Source organism: Somniosus microcephalus, chromosome 24, assembly GCF_052327205.1.
Source record: "Somniosus microcephalus isolate GS21.2 chromosome 24, FLI_Smic_1.0, whole genome shotgun sequence".
Taxonomy (NCBI): domain Eukaryota; kingdom Metazoa; phylum Chordata; class Chondrichthyes; order Squaliformes; family Somniosidae; genus Somniosus; species Somniosus microcephalus.
The window spans coordinates 4117353-4141996 of NC_141010.1; the positions used below are offsets into that span (position 1 = coordinate 4117353).

Sequence of the window (24644 nt, forward strand, 5' to 3'; positions counted from 1 at the left end):
CACTCGCTATCCAGGTAGACAGAGATTACAGGTACGCAGGCACTCGCTATCCAAGTAGACAGAGATTACAGGTACACAGGCACTCGCTATCCAGTTAGACAGAGATTACAGGTACGCAGGCACTCGCTATCCAAGTAGACAGAGATTACAGGTACACAGGCACTCGCTATCCAGTTAGACAGAGATTACAGGTACGCAGGCACTCGCTATCCAGGTAGACAGAGATTACAGGTACGCAGGCACTCACTATCCAGGTAGACAGAGATTACAGGTACACAGGCACTAGCTATCCAGGTAGACAGAGATTACAGGTACGCAGGCACTAGCTATCCAGGTAGACAGAGATTACAGGTATGCAGGCACTCACTATCCAGGTAGACAGAGATTACAGGTACGCAGGCACTAGCTATCCAGGTAGACAGAGATTACAGGTATGCAGGCACTCGCTATCCAGGTAGACAGAGATTACAGGTACGCAGGCACTCACTATCCAGGTAGACAGAGATTACAGGTACGCAGGCACTCGCTATCCAGGTAGACAGAGATTACAGGTACGTAGGCACTCGCTATCCAGGTAGACAGAGATTACAGGTACGCAGGCACTCACTACCCAGGTAGACAGAGATTACAGGTACGCAGGCACTCGCTATCCAGGTAGACAGAGATTACAGGTACGCAGGCACTCACTCTCCAGGTAGACAGAGATTACAGGTACGTAGGCACTCGCTATCCAGATAGACAGATTACAGGTACGCAGGCACTCGCTATCCAGGTAAACAGAGATTACAGGCACGCAGACACTCACTATCCAGGTAGACAGAGATTACAGGTACGCAGGCACTAGCTATCCAGGTAGACAGAGATTACAGGTATGCAGGCACTCGCTATCCAGGTAGACAGAGATTACAGGTACGCAGGCACTCGCTATCCAGGTAGACAGAGATTACAGGTACACAGGCACTCGCTATCCAGGTAGACAGATTACAGGTACGCAGGCACTCGCTATCCAGGTAGACAGAGATTACAGGTACGCAGACACTCGCTATCCAGGTAGACAGAGATTACAGGTACACAGGCACTCGCTATCCAGGTAGACAGATTACAGGTACGCAGGCACTCGCTATCCAGGTAGACAGAGATTACAGGTACGTTGGCACTCGCTATCCAGGTAGACAGATTACAGGTACGCAGGCACTAGCTATCCAGGTAGACAGAGATTACAGGTACGTAGGCACTCGCTATCCAGGTAGACAGAGATTACAGGTACGCAGGCACTCGCTACCCAGGTAGACAGAGATTACAGGTACGCAGGCACTCGCTACCCAGGTAGACAGAGATTACAGGTACACAGGCACTCACTATCCAGGTAGACAGAGATTACAGGTACACAGGCACTCACTATCCAGGTAGACAGAGATTACAGGTACGCAGGCACTCGCTATCCAGGTAGACAGGTGCTCAGATTCAGTTCCACAAGAGTGTCATTAAAAACAGAACATGCTGGAAATGCACAGCAAGTGCATCAGCATCTGAAAAAAAAAACATCTCAACATATGGATTGTATACTCTGTCAGGTCACAGTTCTGACCCATTGGCACCCAGAATGTTCACTCACCTGCCGTTTCTCAGATGCTACTCCGCTCCCTGTGTATTTCCAGCACTTATAGCTTTCCCCCGTCAAGCTGCAGCGTGATGGTGTGTAACTCTACAATAGACACACTTGTCCAACCTCCGGTTGAAGGGCGGTCACAGGTGCTGCAGGACCTCAGCACGGAGGGATGGGTGCCTTGCTAGTCTTTACAAAATGATCGAAGATTTTCAAACTATTGCTTCCCATTAGAAGGTGACAGCATGGTAAGACAAGAGAGCTTCTCCGACATCGCTGCACGACTCATGTCTCATGGTGAGTTTTAACCCCTCATTAATTCAGAGGACACAACAGATGTAACATCCCCATCATTCCTTGTCAGGTCCAAGCAGCTCAGTACTTGTCTGGCCATTTTGCCTCATCAGGATATAGCTCCTCATTCCCTTGCCTTGCCCGTTCTCATTTGTCTTTCATTCTCCCTGAATTACTTTCTTCCATTTGTTCACTTTTCATGCTTTTTGACTCCCATGCTTTCCAGCGCATGTGAAAATGCTGTATCCAGTGGCCGACACGGAGATTGCGACTAACCCCCGCCGAATTTACACAACCATCACCCTGAGGCGGAGCACAGGCGGCTGCCCGTCCACCTGACAGTGAACTCAGACATTCCTGTACCACACAGTCAATGCTTTACTGCTAATCTTAGCTCGGCTTCCGACTTCTAAGACAAAAGCAAAATACTGCGGACGCTGGAAATCTGAAATGCTGGAAATACTCCGGGTCAGGCAGCATCTGCAGGAGAGAGAAACAGAGTTAACGTTTCAGCTCAATGAGCTTTCGTCAGAACTAACCTGCTGAGTATTTCCAACATTTTATATTTTTATTTCTGACTTATAATTGTCGTTTGCTGTGCGATTTTAAGCATTAAATGATACATTCCACAGGTAAGGAGTTAGTGTACCCGAGTACATTCAGTATTGATCTGTGAGTAGTATGGGAATTAAGTTGTCATTTAAAAATATGAAGCTATTTAAGGCCTTGCATATTCATGTTGAATCTGATTATTAGATATTTATATCCCCCTTTTCCTCCTCTCCTGAAGGCGCTGACCGTTGCTAGGTTACCATTCCTGGTTGCCATCCCATATCTTGATGGTGATTATCAGCGGGATATTCGACTGTAGGCGGCAGCGCAATCCTGGCCTCACCCGACATTCACACACCTGCACTTAACCAGCAGGGGGCACTGGATAGCGACTGGGAGCAGGAACCATGGTTGAGTTATTGAACCCCCCCCCACACACACACACCCTCCTCTCTCCCCCACCCCCCTCCTCTTCCCCCTCCACACACACACCCATCCCCTCCTCACCCCCCCCCACACACACACACACACACACACACACCCTCCTCACCTCCACCCCCTCCCACACACACACACCCCTCCCCCACCCCCCTCCTCTCACCCCCCCTCCACACACACACACACCCCCTCCTCTCTCCCCACCACCCTCCTCTCTTCCCCCCCCTCCTCCTCTCTCCCCCCCCAACTCCCCCCTCCTCTCCCCCAGCTCAGGTGCTGAGGTCTGGAGGGGCTGCACTGTCACCCCTTGCTAAGATGAGGTAACTCAGGCAAAGACCAGGATTGAACCTGGTGTCGCCAGGCCTGTTTGTGTCTCAGTCATTAGGCCTTTAACCCACATTTCTTTTAAAAAGTCAAGACAACTCCAAATAATGTGTGGAAATAAGAATGCAACGTGCGGATTTGGACTGCTCTTCGCGGCTCAGGCCCAGTCTCAAACAGGGCTCTGGGGAATTCCCTTCCTGACAAATCCCCTGGACCTGAAGTGTGGGCAAGTCTGCAGCATAACCAGTAACCCCCCCCCCCACTTTATTTATTTAAACCTGCTGCCTGCTTTTGCAGATGAAGTAAAATTCAAACTTAATTTTCTTAACGCTTCTTAATTTAAAATAACTGGTGACCCTACTTTCCCAGGGAATAAAACCTTTATGATAAATAACGGACTGTTGGTAGTGAAAATGAGTAAACCCCTCTCCGTCTGAACTTGCCACTGGTTTTTCATGCACCTTTGTTCATTTAGAAATGTAATAAATATTGAACGACCCCCCTCCCCTCCCAAACCCCCATCTTATACACCGAGTAGTGTATGGAACAGCTCCGAGTATACAGTGAGGGTGCTGCACATCACACTGGTTGCTTGCTTTGGCGAAAGTTAGGATTTGAGAGACGGAATGCTGCTGGATTTCCTCATCACCAGCCGGAGTTCGATGTCGGGGAGGCCGCCTTGCTTAGCCTGGGAGCAGCCCTCGTCAGTCGCCGCGAGGTGCAGGTCAAACCGGAGGGACGCCGATTTCTTGCGGAGGTGCGGGTTATCCTTGAAGAAGGAGCACTCCCACTCCTTGATCACCTCGTCCACCTTCTCTGTTCTGCAACGATCACAAGTTTATTGAGCGGACCTACCGACTGATTGCTGAACAGTCACCACAGTTTAACACAGCACTGATTACTGACTTTATAGAATCATACAGCACAGAAGGAGGCCATTCGGCCCATCGTGCCTGTGCCAGCTCTTTGAACGAGCTCTCCAATTAGTCCCACTCCCCTTGCTCTTTCCCCATAGTCCTGCAAATGTTTCCCCTTCAGGTATTTATCTAATTCTCTTTTGAAAGTTATTATTGAATCTGCTTCCACCGCCCTTTCAGGCAGCGCATTCCAGATCACAACAACTCACTGCGTAAAAAAATTCTGTTCATCTCCCTCTGGTTCTTCTCTAAATCCAGAGCCTAGTCTTTTGCATGTGCCCTCACTTGCACTTAGATGTCAGCCGTGGCTCGGTGGGTCGCACGCTTGCCTACTGGGTCAGAAGGTTGTGGGTTCAAGTCCAAATCCAAGAGAATTGAGTACAAAAATCTAAGCTGACACTCCCAGTGCTGCACTGTCGGAGGGACCGTCTTTCGGATGAGACGTTAAACCGAGGCCCCGTCTGCTCTCTCGGGTGGATGTAAAAGATCCCACGGCCACTATTTCATAGAAGAGCAGGATAGTTCTCCCCGAAGTTCTGGCCAATATTTATCCCTCAATCAACATCACTAAAAACAGATTACCTGGTCATTATCACATTGCTGTGTGTGGAACCTTGCTATGTGCAAAATTGGCTGCTGCGTTTCCTACAGTACAACACATCAAAAAGTAATTAATTGGTTCTGAAGCGCTTTTGGATGTCCTGAGGTTGTGAAAGGCGCTATATAAATGCAAGTCTTTCCATTTCTTTAATCGTTGCTCCCAAGCCTGCTGCTGCACTGACACTTCCTCCTCGATCCTTAGGCACATTGCTTAGCAGGCAGAGGGTCACTGCCTGCCCAGTGCCGAGAGGAGAATCTGTCGTTATATCTCCAGAGGAGGAGGGAGAAAATCCTTGAGAGAAAAAAAACTTTGACAGAAGCCTTGTTGGGGAGGGTCGCGACTGTCTTGAGAACAGGAATGAGCCTTGGGGAGAAAAGGCAAACCTTTGTGAATCAGCCCAGTCAACCCTGCAAAGTCCTCCTCACCAACATCTGGGGACTTGTGCCAAAATTGGGAGAGCTGTCCCCCAGACTAGTCAAGCAACAGCCTGACATAGTCATACTCACTGAATCATACCTTTTAGCCAATGTCCCAAACTCCTTCATCACCATCCCTGGGTATGCCGGGTCCCACCGGCAGGACAGACCCACCAAGGGTGGTGGCACAGTGATAAACAGTCAGGAAGGTGTGTCCCTGGGAGTCCTCAACATTGATTCCGGATCTCATGAAGTTTCATGGCTTCAGGTCAAGCATGGGCAAGGAAACCTCCTGCTGATTACCACCTACCGCCCTCCCTCAGCTGATCAATCAGTACTCCTCCATGTTGAACACCACTTGGAAGAAGCACGGAGTAGCAAGGGCACAGAATGTACTCTGGGTGAGGGATTCAATGTCCATCACCAAGAGTGGCTCGGTAGCACCACTATTGACCGAGCTGGCCAAGTCCAGAAGGACTTAGCTGCCAGTCTGGGCCTGCGGCAGGTGGTGAGAGAAGCAAGATGAGGGAAAAACCTTCTTGACGTCGCCCTCACCAATCTACCTGTCGCAGATGCATCTGTCCATGAAAGCATTGGTAGCAGTGACCACCGCACAGTCATTGTGGAGACGAAGTCCCATCTTCACACTGAGGACACCCTCCATCGTGTTGTGTGGCACTATCACCGTGCTAAATGGGATAGATTCAGAACAGATCTAGCATCCATGAGGCACTGTGGGCCATCAGCAGCAGCAGAATTGTATTCCACCACAATCTGTAATCTCATGGCCCGGCATATCCCTCACTCTACCATTACCATCAAGTGAGGGGACCAACCCTGGTTCAAGGAGTGTAGAAGAGCATGCTGGGAGCAGCACCAGGCGCACCTAAAAATGAGGTGCCAACCTGGGGAAGCTGCAACACAAGACTACATGCATGCTAAAAAGCAGAAGCAGCATGCTATAGGCAGGGCTAAACGATCCCACAATCAACAGATCAGATCAAAGCTCTGCACTCCTGCCACATCCAGTCGTGAATGGTGGTGGACCATTAAACAACTAATGGGAGGAGGAGGCTCCATGAATATCCCCATCCTCAATGATGGTGGAGCCCAGCACGTGAGTGCAAGAGACAAGGCTGAAGCGTTTGCAACCATCTTCAGCCAGAAGTGCCGAGTGGATGATCCATATCAGCCTCCTCCTGAGGTCCCCACCATCACAGAAGCCAGTCTTCAGCCAATTCAATTCACTCCACGTGATATCAAGAAACGGCTGAGTGCACTGGCTACAGCAAAGGCTATGGGCCCTGATAACATCCCGGCTGTCATGCAGAAGTCCTGTGCTCCAGAACTAGCCGTGCCTCGAGCCAAGCTGTTCCAGTACAGATACAACACTGGCATCTATCCGACAATGTGGAAAACTGCCCAGGTATGTCCTGTCGACAAAAAGCAGGACAGATCCAATCTGGCCAATTACTGCCCCATCAGTGTACTCTCAATCATCAGCAAAGTGATGGAAGGTGTCATCGACATTGCTATCAAGCGGCGCTTATTCACCAATAACCTGCTCACTGATGCTCAGTTTCGGTTCTGCCAGGACCACTCGACTCCAGACCATATTACAGCCTTGGTCCAAACATGGATAAAACAACTGAATTCCAGAGGTGAGCTGAGAGTGACTGCCCCTGACATCAAGGCAGCATTTGACCAAGTGTGACATCAAGGAGCCCTAGTAAAACTGAAGTCAATGGGAATCGGGGGGGAAATGCTCCACTGGCTGGAGTCATACCTAGCACAAAGGAAGATGGTTCTGGTGGTTGGAGGTCAATCATCACAGCCCAGGACATCGCTGCAGGAGTTCCTCAGGGCAGTGTCCTAGGCCCAACCATCTTCAGCTGCTTCATCAATGACCTTCCCTCCAACATAAGGTCAGAAGTGGGGATGTTCGCTGATGACTGCACAGTGTTCAGCGCCATTCACAACTCCTCAGATAATGAAGCAGGCCATGCCCGCATGCCACAAGACCGATAGACTCTGGAACAGGTCCCATGAATTGGAGGGTAGCTAATGTAACCCCACTATTTAAAAAAGGTGGTAGAGAGAAAACGGAGAATTATAGACCGGTAAGTCTGACATCGGTAGTGGGGAAAATGCTAGAGTCCATTATAAAAGATGTAATAGCAGAGCACTTGGTAAACAGTGACAGGATCGGACAAAGTCAACATGGATTTACAAAAGGTAAATCATGCTTGACTAATCTACTGGAATTTTTTGAGGATGTAACTGGTAGAATAGATAAGGGAGAACCAGTGGATGTTGTGTATTTGGACTTTCAGAAGGCTTTCGATAAGGTCCCACATAAGAGACTAGCGTGCAAAGTTAAAGCACATGGGATTGGGGGTAAGGTACTGACTTGGATTGAAAACTGGTTGGCAGACAGGAAGCAAAGAGTTGGAATAAACGGGTCTTTTTCCGAGTGGAAGGCAGTGACTAGTGGGGTACCGCAGGGATCAGTGCTAGGACCCCAGTTATTCACAATATATATTAATGATCTGGATGAGGGAATTGGATGTAACATCTCCAAGTTTGCAGATGACACAAAGCTGGGTGGGCGTGTGTGCTGTGAGGAGGATGCAGAGAAACTCCAGTATGATTTGGACGGTTGGGTGATTGGGCAGATGCATGGCAGATGCAGTATAATGTGGATAAATGCGAGGTTATCCACTTTGGTGGCAAAAACAGGAAGGCAGATTATTATCTGAACGGCAATAGATTGGGAAAAGGGGAAGTGCAACGAGACCTGGGTGTCCTTGTGCACCAGTCGCTGAAGGTAAGCATGCAGGTGCAGCAGGCGGTTAAGAAGGCAAATGGTATGTTGGCCTTCATAGCAAGAGGATTCGAGTACAGGAGCAAGGATGTCTTGCTGCAGTTGTACAGGGCCTTGGTGAGACCACACCTTGAGTATTGTGTGCAGTTTTGGTCGCCTTATCTGAGGAAGGATGTTCTTGCCATGGAGGGAGTGCAGCGAAGATTCACCAGACTGATACCTGGGATGGCAGGAATGACATATGAAGAGAGATTGGGTCAATTAGGCTTATATTCACGAGAGTTTAGAAGAATGAGAGGGGTTCTCATTGAAACTTATAAAATTCTAACAGGACTAGACAGACTTGATGCAGGAAGGCTGTTCCCGATGGTGGGGGAGTCCAGAACCAGGGGTCACAGTCTAAGGATAAGGGGTAAGCCATTTAGGACTGAGATGAGGAGGAATTTCTTCACCCAGAGAGTGGTGAACCTGTGGAATTCTCTACCACAGAAGACAGTTGAGGCCAATTCATTAAATATATTCAAGAAGGGGGTTAGATATATTTCTTAAGGCTAAGGGGATCAAGGGATATGGGGAGAAAGCAGGGACAGGATACTGAATTTGGATGATCAGCCATGATCGCATTGAATGGCGAAGCAGGCTCGAGGGCCGAGTGGCATAGTGGTTAGTACTGTGGCATAGTGGTTAGCACTGTTGCCTCACAGCGCCAGGGACCCGGGTTCAAATCCGGCCTCGGGTGACTGTCTGTGTGGAGTTTGCACATTCTCCCCGTGTTTGCGTGGGTTTCCTCCGGGTGCTCCGGTTTCCTCCCACAGTCCAAAGATGTGCGGGTTAGGTTGATTGGCCATGATAAAAAAAATTGGCCCTTAGTGTTAGGGGGGGATTAAATACGTGGGGTTACGGGGATAGGGCTTGGGTGGGATGGCTGTCGGTGTAGGGACCGGGTGCTAGGGTTTGGATGATCAGCCATGATCTCGTTGAATGGCGGAGCAGGCTCGAAGGGCCGAATGGCCTAATCCTGCTCCTATCTTCTATGTTTCTATGTTTCTATGGCCTACTCCTGCTCCTATCTTCTATGTTTCTGTGGATGACATTCAGGCTTGGGCTGATAAGTGGCAGGTAACATTTGCACCACACAAGTACCAGGCAATGACTATCTCCAACAAGCGAGAGTCTAACCACCGCCCCTTGGCATTCAACAGCATTACCATCGCCAAATCCCCCACCATCAACATCCTGGGGGTCACCATTGACCAGAAACTTAACTGGACCAGCCACATAAATACTGTGGCTACAAGAGCAGGTCAGAGGCTGGGTATTCTGTGGTGAGTGGCTCACCTCCTGACTCCCCAAAGCCTTTCCACCATCTACAAGGCACAAGTAAGGAGTGTGATGGAATACTCTCCACTTGCCTGGATGAGTGCAGCTCCAACAACACTCAAGAAGCTCAACACTATCCAGGGCAAAGCAGCCCCCTTGATTGGCACCCCGTCCACCACCTTAAACATTCTCTCCCTCCACCACCGGCGTACCGTGGCTGCAGTGTGTACCATCTACAAGATGCACTGCAGCAACTCGCCAAGGCTCCTTCGGCAGCACCTCCCAAACCCGCGACCTCTTCCACCTAGAAGGACAAGGGCAGCAGGCGCACGGGAACACCATCACCTGCAAGTTTCTCTCCAAGTCACACACCACCCTGACTTGGAAATATATCGGCCGTTCCTTCATCGTTGCTGGGTCAAAATCCTGGAACTCCCTCCCTAACAGCACTGTGGGAGCACCTTCACCACACAGACTGCAGCGGTTCAAGAAGACGGCTCACCACCACCTTCTCAAGGGCAATTAGGGATGGGCAATAAATGCTGGCCTTGCCAGCGACGCCCGCATTCCATGAACGAATAAAAAAATTAATCAGTGGGAGTGCCCCGCAACACAATCCAGGGGCAACATGTGAACAAATTGAGAATAATTTACAGCCCGATCATTTCTCATCAATCTCAAAGTTCTGCCATTAATCACAATAACTCGCCGATGTTCTGGAACTTTGTAATTATACCCATATATTTTCCTTTCCTCTAACAAATATGTTGACTTGTGCTGGGATGTGATTCTACAGATTTGACAGCCCTCCGATACCTTACCGTAATGGCTATTCTGTGTTAGCCGTGGCTCAGTGGGCAGCGCTCTCGCCTCTGAGTCAAAAGGTTGTGGGTTGAAGTCCCACTCCAGAGACTTGAGCACAAAAATCCAGGTGGACACGCCAATGCATTGCTGAGGGAGCGTTGCACTGTCGGAGGTGCCGTCTTTTGGATGAGACGTTAAACCGAGGCCCCGTCTGCCCCCTCAGGTGGACGTAAAAGATCTCATTCCAGTATTTCGAAGAAGAGCAGGGGAGCTCTCCCCGCTGTCCTGGGGCCAATATTTATCCCTCAACCAACATCACTAAAAACAGATTATCTGGTTATCATCACAATGCTGTTTGTGGGAGTTTGCTGTGCGCCAATTGGCTGCCACGTTTCCTACATTAAAACAGTGACTACACTCCAAAAATGTACTTCATTGGCTGTAAAGCGCTTTGGGACGTCCTGAGGTTGTGAAAGGCGCTGTAGAAATGCAAGTCTTTCTTTTTGCATCGCCTGTCACTGTCGGCAGTGCAGAGTGCTTTACAGCTGACATCTAGCGTGTCCCGATACGTTGTGACGATCATTAAACACATTTAAGGTGGAGACAGACAAATTTTTGCAAGATAAGGGAGTGAAGGGTTATGGGGAGCGGGCGGGGAAGTGGCTTTGAGCCCAAGATCAGCCATGACCTTATTGAATGGCGGAGCAGGCTCGAGGGGCCAAGTGGCCTATTCCTGCTCCTAATTCTTATGTTCTTATGTTTCACAAGCCCTTTAACCCGCGGATAACAGCTGCGGTTTTTTGCATGGCCCAGTGTGCTACCCGAGGAACCCAAACCACTCGATGTCAGACATTCCGTTTCGAAATGGAGGCCAGCTGCATCACACAACGTGCGGCCGTTTAAGGGAGATTTTGCTGAACTAATAATCCAGAGAATGTGAGTTTAAATCCCACTGTGGTAAGTCGAGAATTTGAATTTAGTTTAAAAGAAATCTGGAAATAAAAAGCTGGGATCAGTAAAAGTGACCATGAAGCTGTTGGATTGTCGTAAAAACCCAACTGGTTCACTGATGTCCTTTAGGGAAGGAAATCTGCCGTCTTTACCCGGTCTGGCCTGTATGTGACTCCAGGCCCACACCAACGTGGTTGACTCTTAACTGCCCTCTGAAGTGATGCTCAGTGTATCAAACCGCTACCTCAGGTGAAAGAAGGCCCACCATCACCTTCTCAGAACAACGAGGGATGGGCAATAAGTGCCGGCCTTGCCAGCGACGACGACATCTCGAGAATGAGAAAAACAACTCAGGAGCAATGTTTTTACTTACTCAATGCTCTATTAAGAATGAAGTAGAAATTGTTGTACTTACTGAATTTTGCCATGAGCTTTTGAACTCTCGGCCACCATGTTGCGAGCTAAAACCTGCTGCGTAGTCACCATCTTAATCCTCTGCTCCAGGTGACGCTCAATGACAGCAGCTGCTGGCGAAGGTATTCAGTAAAACCACGTGAACCAAGTCTATGAACAGTGAGAACTCAGCAATTCTTGCATCCCCTGCCACCGTTATTGCAAGGTAATAGAGTCCTGTTTTGGTTTGGGGTGTGGGTAGATAAGGATGCAGGAGAAACCTACTCCCCAACGATGACAATTGAGAAGGTTCGGTTGCAATAGAATGCCCGCATTGGGGATGGCAGGCGGGGAGTGTCTCTGCAACTGTCACTGAAAGTATCCCTCATTAAAGGCTTAGAGGGTGCGGAATTCTTAAAGTGCATCCAGGAGAGCTTTTTGAGCCAGCATGTAGAAAGTCGTACAAGAGAGGGGGCGGTACTGGACCTAATTCTGGGTCCGGGATGGTTTCCTGGACCAATATGTCGAGGAACCAACCAGAGATCAGGCCATCTTAGACTGGGTATTATGTAACGAGAAAGGATTAATTAGCAATCTTGTTGTAAGAGGCCCCTTGGGTCGGAGCGATCATAATATGATCGAATTCTTCATTAAGATGGAGAATGAAGTAGTTGACTCGGAGACTAGGGTCCTCAATTTAAATAAAGGAAACTATGATGGTCTGAGGAGCGAGTTGGGTAGGATTGATTGGGGAATGGTACTCAAAGGGTTGACGGTGGATAGGCAATGGCAAACATTCAAAGACCGAATGGATGAACTACAGAATTTGTTCATCCCAGTTTGGCATCAAAATAAAACAAAAAAGGTGACCCAACCGTGGCTAACAAGGAAAATTAGGGATAGCATAAGGTCCAAGGAGAGGGCATATAAATTGGCCAGAAAAAGCAATAACCCTGAGGATTGGGAGCAGTTTAGGATTCAACAAAGGAGGACAAAGGGATTAATTAAGAAAGGGAAAATAGAATATGAGAGTAAGCTTGCAGAGAACATAAAAACTGACTGTAAAAGCTTTTATAGATATGTGAAGAGAAAAAGATTGGTGAAGTCAAGCGTAGGTCCCTTGCAGTCAGAATCGGGGGAATTTATAATGGGGAACAAAGAAATGGCAGACCAACTAAATACATATTTTGGTTCTGTCTTCACAAAGGAGGACACAAATAACCTCCCAGAGATGCCGGGGAACATAGGGTCTGATGAAAGGGTGGAACTGAAAGAAATCAGTATTTGTAGGGAAATGGTGTTAGGAAAATTGATGGGACTGAAGGCCGATAAATCCCCAGGGCCTGATAATCTACATCCCAGGGTACTTAAGGAAGTGGCCCTAGAAATAGTAGATGCATTGCTGGTCATCTTCCAGAACTCGATAGACTCTGGAACGGTACCCATGGATTGGCGGGTAGCTAATGTTACCCCACTATTCAAAAAAGGTGGTAGAGAAAAGGCGGGGAATTATAGACCGGTAAGCTTGACATCGGTAGTGGGGAAAATGCTAGAGTCCATTATAAAAGATGTAATAGCAGAGCACTTGGAAAGCAGTGACTGGATCGGACAAAGTCAAAATGGATTTACAAAAGGTAAATCATGCTTGACTAATCTACTGGAATTTTTTGAGGATGTAACTGGTAAAATAGATAAGGGAGAACCAGTGGATGTGGTGTATTTGAACTTTCAGAAGGCTTTCAATAAGGTCCCGCATAAGAGATTAGCGTGCAAAATTAAGGCACATGGGGTTGGGGGCAAGGTATTGACTTGGATAGAGAACTGGTTGGTGGACAGAAAGCAAAGAGTTGGAATAAACGGGTCGTTTTCCGAGTGGCAGGCAGTGACTAGTGGGGTACCGCAAGGATTGGTCCTAGGACCCCAGCTGTTCACAATATATATTAATGATCTGGATGAGGGAATTGGATGTAATATCTCCAAATTTGCAGACGACACAAAGCTGGGGGGGAGGGTATGCTGTGAGGAGGATGTCGTGAAACTCCAGCACGATTTGGACAGGTTGGGTGATTGGGCAGAAACATGGCAAATGCACTATAATGTGGATAAATGTGAGGTTATCCACTTTGGTGGCAAAAACAGGAAGGCAGATTATTATTTGAATGGTAATAGTTTGGGAGAAGGGGAAGTGCAAAGAGACCTGGGTGTTCTTGTACACCAGTCGCTGAAGGTAAGCATGCAGGTGCAGCAGGCGGTTAAGAAGGCAAATGGTATGTTGGCCTTCGTAGCAAGAGGGTTCGAGTACAGGAACAAGGATGTCTTGCTACAGTTGTACAGGGCCTTGGTGAGACCACACCTTGAGTATTGTGTGCAGTTTTGGTCACCTTACCTGAGGAAGGACGTTCTTGCCATGGAAGGAGTGCAGCGAAGATTCACCAGGCTGATACCTGGGATGGCAGGAATGACGTATGAGGAGAGATTGGGTCGATTGGGCTTGTACTCACTGGAGTTTAGAAGAACGAGAGGGGATCTCATCGAAACCTATAAAATTCTGTCAGGCCTGGACAGACTAGATGCAGGAAGGATGTTTCTGATGGCCGGGGAGTCCAGAACCAGGGGTCATAGTCTAAGGATAAGGGGTAAGCCATTTAGGACTGAAATGAGGAGGAATTTCTTCACCCAGAGAGTGGTGAACCTGTGGAATTCTCTGCCACAGAGGGCGGTGGAGGCCAGTTCATTAAGTATATTCAAGAAAGAGTTGGATATATTTCTTAAGGCTAAAGGGATCAAGGGATATGGGGAGAAGGCAGGGACCGGGTACTGAATTTGGATGATCAGCCATGATCTCATTGAATGGCGGAGCAGGCTCGAAGGGCCGAATGGCCTACTCCTGCTCCTATCTTCTATGTATCTATGTATCTAGGGAATGTAGCCGGGCAAGTGGTAGAAGTGTTAGTAGGAAAGCATTTTGGTGACAGTGACCATAATTCGGTGAGATTTAAGGTAGTCATGGAAAAGGACAAAGATGGACCGGAAATAAAAGTTCTAAATTGGGGGAAGGCCAATTTTAATATGATAAGGCAGGATCTGGCCAAAGTGGACTGGGATCAGCTACTTGTAGGAAAATCCACATCAGAGCAGTGGGAGTCTTTCAGAAAGGAAATGGAGAGAGTACAATGCCAACATGTTCCCGTAAAGGTCAAGGGTGGGACCAACAAGCCCAGGGAACCCTGGATAACAAGGGATATACGAGAATGGATTAGGAAAAAAAGGGAGGCTTTTGGCAGATACAAAGGACTAAAAACAGTGGAAGCCCTAGAGGAGTATAGTAAGTGCAGGGGGGTACAGAGTAAAGCTCCCTCTGCACTGTCTCATCAAACACTCCCAGGGCAGGTACAGCACGGGTTAGATACAGAGTAAAGCTCCCTCTACACTGTCCCATCAAACACTCCCAGGGCAGGTACAGCATGGGTTAGATACAGAGCAAAGCTCCCTCTACACTGTCCCATCAAACACTCCCAGGGCAGGTACAGCACGGGTTAGATACAGAGTAAAGCTCCCTCTACACTGTCCTATCAAACACTCCCAGGGCAGGTACAGCATGGGTTAGATACAGAGCAAAGCTCCCTCTACACTGTCCCATCAAACACTCCCAGGGCAGGTACAGCACGGGTTAGATACAGAGTAAAGCTCCCTCTACACTGTCCCTAAAATGAGATTATCCACTGAGAGCTGCCGCTAGTGCCTGGGGCCTGGATGACGAATGCCTGAAGTAGGCGTGGATTCCAGTGTTTGGAGAAGCTTCATATACAAGAAGGTCACAGGTCACACTCACCCGAAGGCAAAGCAATTGCTTTCTGACGTAAACTCCTATGCGATTGTCGAGAGCCACCAGAGGCCGCAGCAGACAGTCTGGAATGTAGAAAATGTGTAAAAGTTATAAAATGATTCTTTGGGTATCAGAGGCAGAGATTTGTCCGCGACAGTCATTGTGCTGATGGGTCACCAGCAGCCTTTGTTATGGAAAGCTTCACATCCTCGACAGAGCTGCACCCTCAGCTCTCAGCACCATCACTGAAGCCAACACAAGGGATAGAATACCAGTCCAGGGTAATTAAACCAGTTAATTAGTCATTCTGAGTGGCAGGTATTCCAGCCAGTGGTTAATGAGCCTTTCTTTCCCCACCTGAGCAATACCCTCTGGACATCCCATTATCGAGCCTCGGAGTTATATTCTTTGCAGTCAGTTTATTATTGAGCCTCCATCTCATGAATTCTGTCCTTCGCTTAGACTTCCTTCTGTAATGTATGTAATGTATGTACCTTAAGGGAGAGAACTACTTTTTACAGCTCCTGTATAATGTAGTACCGGCAGTGACCACACCTGTATATAAACCCTGAGTAGTGATCTGCACAGTTAGTTCTAGAGTAACCCTCATTCAGTAAACACCTGTTGAATCGTTCCCTGCAGTCTGTTGTCTGATTATTGAAGGACACAACATTAAGATACACGGATCTAACATTGGCGACGAGGCAGATTCGAACCTACCTGCAACTCTGCATCACCTCCCAGGGATTCGCTCCTGGAAAACAGTGGAAGAAGGTCGAGTCCAGAAGCACGGGCGTCGACCACGGGCAACCGCCCAGTCATCCAGCGGAGATTTGAGCATCGCAGGGGAGGCTGTCGAGAGCCAGGCTTGGCTTTCCAGTCACGGTGGTCCAGCGAAACGGGCTGGCAACAGGTACTGCGCAGACCCTTCCCGGACAGCAGCGGGCTAGAGCCCGACCGAGCGGCACAGAAAAAGGCCAAGCAGCGTCGACGGGGGAGAGAGAGAGGGCAGAGCGCACAGGGCGCAGCCGGTGTTCAGGACCGAGCGGCGTCAACGGGGGAGAGAGACGAGAGAGAGCAGAGCGCAGCCGGTGTTCAAGGGCCGAGCAGCGTCGACGGGGGAGAGAGGCGCGCAGGAAAACGCGAGGCGCTGCCATTGCCACGAGGACCGCAGAGAGCGGCGTTGGCAGCAGCGCAGGAGCAACGCACGAAACCCACAGGGCGTCGCCATTTGCCATGAGGACCGCCGAGAGCGGCGTTGGCAGCAGCGCGGGAGACGCCATTTTAAGCCGCAGCGGGGAAGAAAGGAAAGCGCGGGAGACGCCATTTTAAGCCAGTCTAACCACACCCAAAAATGCCGAAGAGTGGCAGTATCACAGCGTTCGACAATGAAGTCGAAGATTGGACGACATATGTCGAACGCATAGAAGTATACTGCAAGGCGAATGAAGTGCCAGATGACAAGAAAGCACTGGTATTGTTGAATTCAATGGGTGCAAAAACGTATGGCTTACTACGAAACCTAGTAACCCCAGAGAAGCCAGTAGAAAAGGATTTTGAAAACATAGTGTCAATCCTACAGGACCACTTAAACCCCACACCGCTGCTGATAGCAGAAAGATTTAAGTTTCACAAAAGGAACCAGCATAAAGATGAAAGTAATGCTGAGTATTTAACGGAACTGCACAAGCTATCGAAACACTGCCAGTTTGGAACGGGACTAGCAGATACTTTAAGGGACAAGTTTGTGTGTGGGCTTCAAAGTGAAGGAACCCAGAAACGGCTTCTATCAGAAAAGGATCTTACGCTGGACAAGGCTTTCAGCATTGCAGTATCACACGAAGCAGCAGCACGGGGCGCTGCAGAGATACAACGGAGACCGCAAGAATATGGCACAAATGAAATGTCATACGGAACAGTGAAGTGCTATCGCTGCGGCAGAACAACACACGACCATAATGATTGCTGGTTCAAGGGCAAAGTGTGCAGACAGTGTGGAAAAGTAGGACACATAGCAAGAGTCTGCAAGTCGGGAAAGAAAACCAGCAGCAAGAAATCTCCACAGGAGAAGTACAAGAAGGTACATAAGGTGACGGAGAGTAGTTCAGACGAACAGAAGAGTGATACAGACTCCGGAAGCAAGGAGCTGGGTTGTCTGAAACTACATAATGTGATCAAAACGGAGGATCACCAAACTATCTGGGTCACGCTCAAGGTAGCAGGAGTCCAAGTGAAAATGGAATTGGACACAGGATCAGCCCTAACAGTCATAAGCCGACAAGGAGCTTCAATGTAGGGCAACCAGTCTTGGCCCGCGACTACCGAACAGAGAAATGGCAACCAGGAACGATATGCACACGGCAGGGGCCACTAATGTACACAGTGGATGTTGGGGAGAACATTGTGAGACGCCATGCTGACCAGATCCTAGAGTCACAGGAACGAGTCAACCCCATGTCTCGGCCATACGTACCTGGTGAGGAACCCGACGTACAGGTCGCATCTACCTCAGAAACAATAGCATTGGAAGCTGATGAATCAACTGACGACAGGGTGCTAGAATCGCCTCCGCACCAAGAGCGAGACACTCGGGAAAGGCGTTATCCAGAAAGAATCAGGAAGCCTCCCCAGAGACTGAATATATGAATGGACTATTTTCATATAACATTGTATATTAAAAATGTTAATTGTTAAATGAGTATTATGCTACTGTTAATCTAAAAGGGGAGGAATTGTAATGTATATATACCTTAAGGGAGAGAACTACTTTTTACAGCTCCTGTATACTGTAGGTACCGGCAGTGACCACACCTGTATATAAACCCTGAGTAGTGATCTGTACAGTTAGTTCTAGAGTAACCCTCATTCAGTAAACACCTGTTGAATCGTTCCCTGCAGTCTGTTGTCTGATTATTGAAGGACACAACATTAAGATACACGGATCTAACACCTTCCCTTTAGATTTATGCTGCTTTCCCGCTTGTTGGAACAGCGTGACTCTTTACCTGCTGTGACTCTAAGGCTGCTTGCTTTGAATTTCACAGAATGTACAGCACAGAAACAGGCCATTCGGCCCAACTGGTCCGTGCCGGTGTTTATGCTCCACACGAGCCTCCTCCCACCCCTCTTCATCTCACCCCATCAACATACCCTTCTATTCCTTTCTCCCTCATGTGTTTATCTAGCCTCCCCTTAAATGTATCTATACTATTCGCCTCACCCACTCCCTGTGGTAGCGAGTTCCACATTCTCACCACTCTCTGGGTAAAGAAGTTTCTCCTGAATTCCCTGTTGGATTTATTAGTGACTCTCTTATATTGATGGCCTCTAGTTCTGGTCTCCGTACAAGTGGAAACATCTTGTCTACGTCGACCCTGTTGAACGCCATCATTTTAAAGACCTCTATCGGGTCGCCCCTCAGCCTTCTCTTTTCTAGAGAAAAGAGCCCCAGCCCGTTCAGACTTTCCTGGTTGTTATAACTCTCAGTTCTGGTATCATCCTTGACTCGCGGAAGGCTCAGTGTGAGATGCACTGCCTGACATGGAACTGTGAGCCACGAAGAGCAGAATGATTCCAGGTTGGATTCTTGGTCTGTGCGGTGTTATTTGATCTCAGTTGCAGCAAGAGCTGGAGTAGCACAATACTATCTCGGCTCCCGGTCCCAAAACATTTCCATTTTAAAATTCTCATCCTTGTTTTCAAATCCCTCCATGGCCTCGTCCCTCCCTATCTCTGTAATCTCCTTCAGCCCCACAACCCCCGAGATCTCTGCGCTCCTCCAATCCTGGCCACTTGAGCGTTCCCCGATTTCCATCGCCCCACCATTGGCGGCCGTGCCAACTGTGTCAGCCGTGGCTCAGTGGGCAGCGCTCTCGCCTCTGAGTCAGAAAGTTGTGGGTTCAAGTCCCACCCCCGAGACTTGAGCACAAAAATCTAGGCGGACACTCCAGTGTAGTGCTGAGGGAGTGCTGCACTGTCGGAGGTGCCGTCTTTTGGATGAGACATTAAACTGAGGGCCCTTCTGCTCTCTCAGGTGAACGTAAAAGATCCCATGGCACTATTTTGAAAAAGAGCAGGGGAGTTCTCCCCAGTGTCTCGGACAATATTTATCCCTCAACCAGCATCACTAAAACAGATTATCTGGTCATTAGCACATTGCTGTTTGTGGGAGCTTGCTGTGCGCAAGTTAGCTGCCGCGTTTCCTACATTACAACAGTGACTACACTTCAAAAAGTACTTCATTGGCTGTATAGCACTTTGGGACGTCCGGTGGTCATGGAAGGCGCTATAGAAATGCAAGTCTTTCTTTCTTTATGCCTTCAGCTGCCTGGACCCTAAGCTCTGGAATTCCCTCCCTAAACCTCTCCGCCTCTCCCTTCTCCTTTAAGGCGCTCCTTAAAACCGACCTCTTTGACCAAACTTTTGGTCACCTGTCCTAATATCTCTTTATGTGGCTCGGTGTCAACTATTGTCTGATAATCGCTCCTGTGAAGCGCCTTGGGACGTTTTACTACGTTAAAGGTGCTATATAAATGCAAGTTGTGGTTGTGTAACCAACCCCTCCCCCAGGGCTACAGAAGCAATAACTCAGCCAGGGCTCCCCCCTCCTGATCACCATCCAGTGACCCTGGTAGAAAGTGTGTGCATTGACATCAGGCAAGGATAAGACCAGGCTCGGGTGCGGTGCCCTCCATAGTCATATAGCTTGGCAACAGTGACTGTCCAGGCTCCTGTGTGAAGAATGACAACTTGAGCAGAATGCAGGAAATGAGTAACCCATCAACAATCAGTCCTTTGGTAGAGGTGGTGAGAAAAAAGTCAGTAAGAAAAATACATGTATCAGAAAATTATGACTAACATTTAAAAAAAGATACCGAGCATAAATGCAGCGTTAAATTTCTGTGAAACAGGATTACCGGAATGCCACTACTTGCCTCCCCTCCTCTCTGTCCAGGAGACTGCGGTACATCGCTATTTCTTGCTCCAGCCTCATCTTGGTGTTGAGCAATGACTCGTGTTCCCGAACCTGGTGCTCAATGTCTCTCCTGACCTCCTGTAACTCTGCCTCCAGCTCCCCGATCACAGACGACAGGCTCCTCAGCTGCAGCTGGTATCTCTGCTCTGTCACCTGCAGGGAGTTCTCCAAACCCTTCTGCTGTGAGAACACATTGATTCAAAACACACCTGTGATCATTCTCATCTCAGGGCATTCACTAAACATGCTCACAAAAGGGAACTTTTTTTATTTTCACAAGAGATGTGACTCACACACATATATCTATTTCTGTTATATTAGTAATAGTCTAGTGTATGTTACGCAGACCTTATTTCCTTTTGTCACAAGTTTTCAATTATGCTTTTTATGTCAACATTTATAGAGTCCTGATGAAAGGTCATCGACCTGAAACGTGAACTCTGTTTCTCTCTCCACAGATGCTGTCTGACCTGCTGAGTATTTCCAGCATTTACTGTTTATCTTTCAGATTTCCAGCATCCGCAGTATTCTGCTTTAGTTTTATACTGGGAATCTATATGGAAACATTTATAACGAGAATGTACATGTTCAAAACCATGAGGGGTCTGGACCGAGTAGATAGAGAGAAACTGTTCCCATTGGCGGAAGGGTCGAGAACCAGAGGACACAGATTTAAGGTGATTGGCAGAAGAACCAAACTTTTTTACGCAGCGAGTGGTTAAGATCTGGAATGCACTGCCTGAGAGGGTGGTGGAGGCAGATTCAATCGTGGCTTTCAAAAGGGAATTGGATAAGTACCTGAAGGAAAAAAATTTGTAGGGCTACGGGGAAAGGGCGGGGGAGTGGGACTAGCTGAAGTGCTCTTGCAGAGAGCCGGCACGGGCTTGACAGGCCGAATGACCTCCTACTGTGCTGTAACCATTCTATGTAAACATTTATAATGGGAAAAAGGCAATCTGCAAACCCTAGTTGTTGTTACAGGTGTGAGTCAGTCGGATCCGTGCTTCATTTAATTTTTTTATTTCGTTTTTTTAACCCAATTTTCAGGTGTGCTCAAATTCATTGCACGTCACGGGCAATCCAGGGATCGGGAAGTACTGGGAGGAAAGTGTCTAAAGTCAAGGAGCCCTGTGGACTGGGGTCCTGAGATGAGGGCGCGTTATTAGGCGGTGTCTCAGGGTCTGGGAGTGGGCTGGGGTCTTGGAGTGCTGGAAGGATAGTGTCTAGCTGTTTGTGAGCATTGTCAAGGAGTCTTGGGAGCCAGAGGGGACGGTGAGGTGGATTGGGAACATTGATGGGACCAGGGGCTAGCAGCAACCGGGGGTCGCTGAGTCTAGTCGTATTGTGGGGGACAAGGTCTAGCAATTTTGAGGGAGAGGCGGCCAAGAGAAAGGGACTAAAACCTGACCGCTTGCAGACTGTTGGCTGCCCCCTTCACTGTATTCCTGCTTCTCCGCCTCCTCTCGCAGTCAATCCACGGCTCGGTTTAGGCCGTCAGATACACCCTCCACCGAGTTCCTGGGTAATTCCTGCCTCTAGGTTACTGCCTTAATACCCAGGTGCACTATTGGGAGGTTTGCTGACTTACACACTCTTCAATTACCTTTGACATGACCTTTCCCATTGGTGGGAATAGGGTCGAGGGAGCAGGAAGTGGGTCTCATGGATAAGATGAGCGCAGCGAGGTCACGAGGGGAGATCGGAGAGAAACTGAAGAAAGATGTGAGTTCAGGGCCAGGGCAGGGGGAACCAAAATGCTCAGATATTCATTGTTTATGCAGTTTCCAAGTTTTTATTGCAAAAGTTGAGCTTCAAGCCCCAGAGATAGTTTACTGTCCTCCCGGGAGGGAAAGATTTATTATCTGAATTTGGAACCACAATGAATCGGGATGGGGTTAGCGATGATTAACGTGGGCAGCAGCAATAAGACAGAGCCCAATAATTGCAGTTTATCTTGCAGCTAAGGGTTTAAAATCACTTCATAAAACACACAGAAATACTGTTCAACTTTTCCACTGAGAAAAATAAATCGATTTTCAATAAACTATCTTTGTTGTGTTCTCTAAAAGCACAGGCAGAGTTAAATCACAGCTGTTTAACTGTGAGCTCAAAATTGAGTAATTCATTATCGAAAAGGAATGGTTGTTAATGCATAAAATGGGAAACTTGGCTGAAGGAAAGTGTAAGAAAGTTCGATGGCCAGTTTCTTTCAAGTTGTTTTGAAATAGCAAAGGAAATCCTCACAGAACAAGGGGGACCTATACTGAGAAACCCACTGCGGCCTCTGGGAGATGCTGCAAACTGCACCTGCTGCAGACTAAGGTTCCCCCTGCCCTAGCCCTGAACTCTCCTCTTTCTCCAGTTTCTCTCCGATCTCTCCTCATGACCTCTCCGCGCTCATCTTGTCCATGAGACCCACCTCCTGCTCCCTCGACCCTATTCCCACCAAACTGCTGACCACCCAACTTCCTTTTCTGGCTCCCATGTTAGCTGACATTGTTAACAGTTCTCTCTCCTCAGGTACTGTCCCCCTCTCCCTCAAATCTGCCGTCATCACCCCTCTATTCAAAAAAACAACCCTTGATCCTTCCGTCCTTGTAAACTACCGCCCCATCTCCAACCTCCCTTTCCTCTCCAATGTCCTTGAACGTGTTGTCGCCTCCCAAATCCGTGGCCATCTTTCCCGCAATTCCATGTTTGAATCCCTCCAATCCGGTTTCCGCCCTTGCCAAAGTACCGAAACGGCTCTTATTAAAGTCACAAATGACATCCTTTGTGACTGTGACAAAGGTAAACTATCCCTCCTCGTCCTTCTCGACTTGTCTGCAGCCTTTGACATGGTTGACCACTCGATCCTCCTCCAACGCCTCTCCACCGTCGTCCAGCTGGGCAGGACTGCACTCGCCTGGTTCCATTCTTATCTATCTAATCGTAGCCAGAGAATCACCTGCAACAGCTTCTCTTCCCGCTCCCGCATCGTTACCTCTGGTGTCCCCCAAGGATCTATCCTTGGCCCCCTCCTATTTCTCATCTACATGCTGTCCCTTGGCGACATCATCCGAAAACACAGCGTCGGTTTCCACATGTACGCTGACCACACCCAGCTCTACCTCACCACCACTTCCCTCGACCCCTCCACGGTCTCTAAATTGACACACTGCTTGTCTGACATCCAGTTCTGGATGAGCAAAAATTTTCTCCAATTAAATATTGGGAAGACCATTGTTTTCGGTCCCTGCCACAAACTCCGTTCCCTAGCCACTGACTCCATCCCTCTCCCTAACATCTGTCTGAGGCTGAACCAGACTGTTCCCAACCTTGGTGTCATATTTGACCCTGAAATGAGCTTCCTACCACATATCCGCAGCATAACTAAGACTGCCTACTTCCACCTCTGTAACATCGCCTGTCTCCACCCTTGCCTCACCTCATCCGCTGCTGAAACCCTCATCCGTTCCTTTGTTACCTCTAGACGTGACTATTCCAACGCACTCCTGGCTGGCCTCCCACATTCCACCCTACGTAAACTTGAGGTCATCCAAAACTCGGCTGCCCGTGTCCTAACCTGCACCAAGTCCCGTTCACCCATCTCCCCTGTACTCGCTGACCTACATTGGCTCCCGGTTAAGCAGCGCCTCGATTTCAAAATTCTCATTCTTGTTTTCAAATCCCTCCATGGCCTTGCCCCTCCCTATCTCTGTAATCTCCTTCAGCCCCTCAAACCCTCGAGATACCTGCGCTCCTCTTAATTCTTATCTCTTGAGCATCACTGATTATAATCGCTCAACCATTGGTGGCCGTGCCTTCTGTTGCCTGGGCCCTAAGCTCTGGAATTCCCTGCCTAAACCTCTCCGCCTCGCTACCTCTCCTTCATAGAGTCATTGATCCTTTAAGACGCTCCTTAAAACCTACCTCTTTGACCAAGCTTTTAGTCACCTGCACTAATTTATCCTCATGTGGCTCGGTGTCAAATTTTTTGTCTTAAAATACTCCTGTGCAGCGCCTTGGGATGTTTCACTACGTTAAAGACGCTATATAAATACAAGTTGTTGTTGTTGCTGCTGCCAGCACCCAGGAAACAGCTGGAAAAACAAAAGCATTAAATTTCTCCAAATATCTTAAAATACTTTCATTCCAATTCATTTTATTTCGTCTTTTGAGCATCCGATGCGCCCCCACTCAGCCCCTCCCACTCACAGCCCCGCCCCCACTCACAGCCCCTCCCACTCACAGCCCCGCCCCCATCCACAGCCCCTCCCACTCACAGCCCCGCCCCCACTCAAGCCCCTCCCACTCACAGCCCCGCCCCCACTCAGCCCCGCCCGCATTCACAGCCCCTCCCACTCAACCCCTCCCACTCACAGCCCTGCCCCCCATTCACAGCCCCTCCCACTCACAGCCCC

General features: G+C 48.6%; 1 protein-coding gene across 1 annotated transcript in view; it reads right to left on the bottom strand.

Moving 5' to 3' along the window:
- Positions 1 to 3171: 3171 nt before the first annotated feature.
- The window catches only part of krt222 (keratin 222), a 40637-nt gene continuing 19164 nt past the window's right edge, over positions 3172 to 24644 (bottom strand). The window contains exons 3-6 of the mRNA XM_085966009.1: positions 20183 to 20421; positions 15273 to 15349; positions 11463 to 11571; positions 3172 to 4035 (exon numbers count right to left, since the gene is read on the bottom strand). Of these exons, the coding sequence (XP_085822135.1) occupies positions 3822 to 4035; positions 11463 to 11571; positions 15273 to 15349; positions 20183 to 20421 (639 nt within the window). The 3' untranslated portion in view covers positions 3172 to 3821. The remainder of the gene's footprint in view (positions 4036 to 11462; positions 11572 to 15272; positions 15350 to 20182; positions 20422 to 24644) is intronic.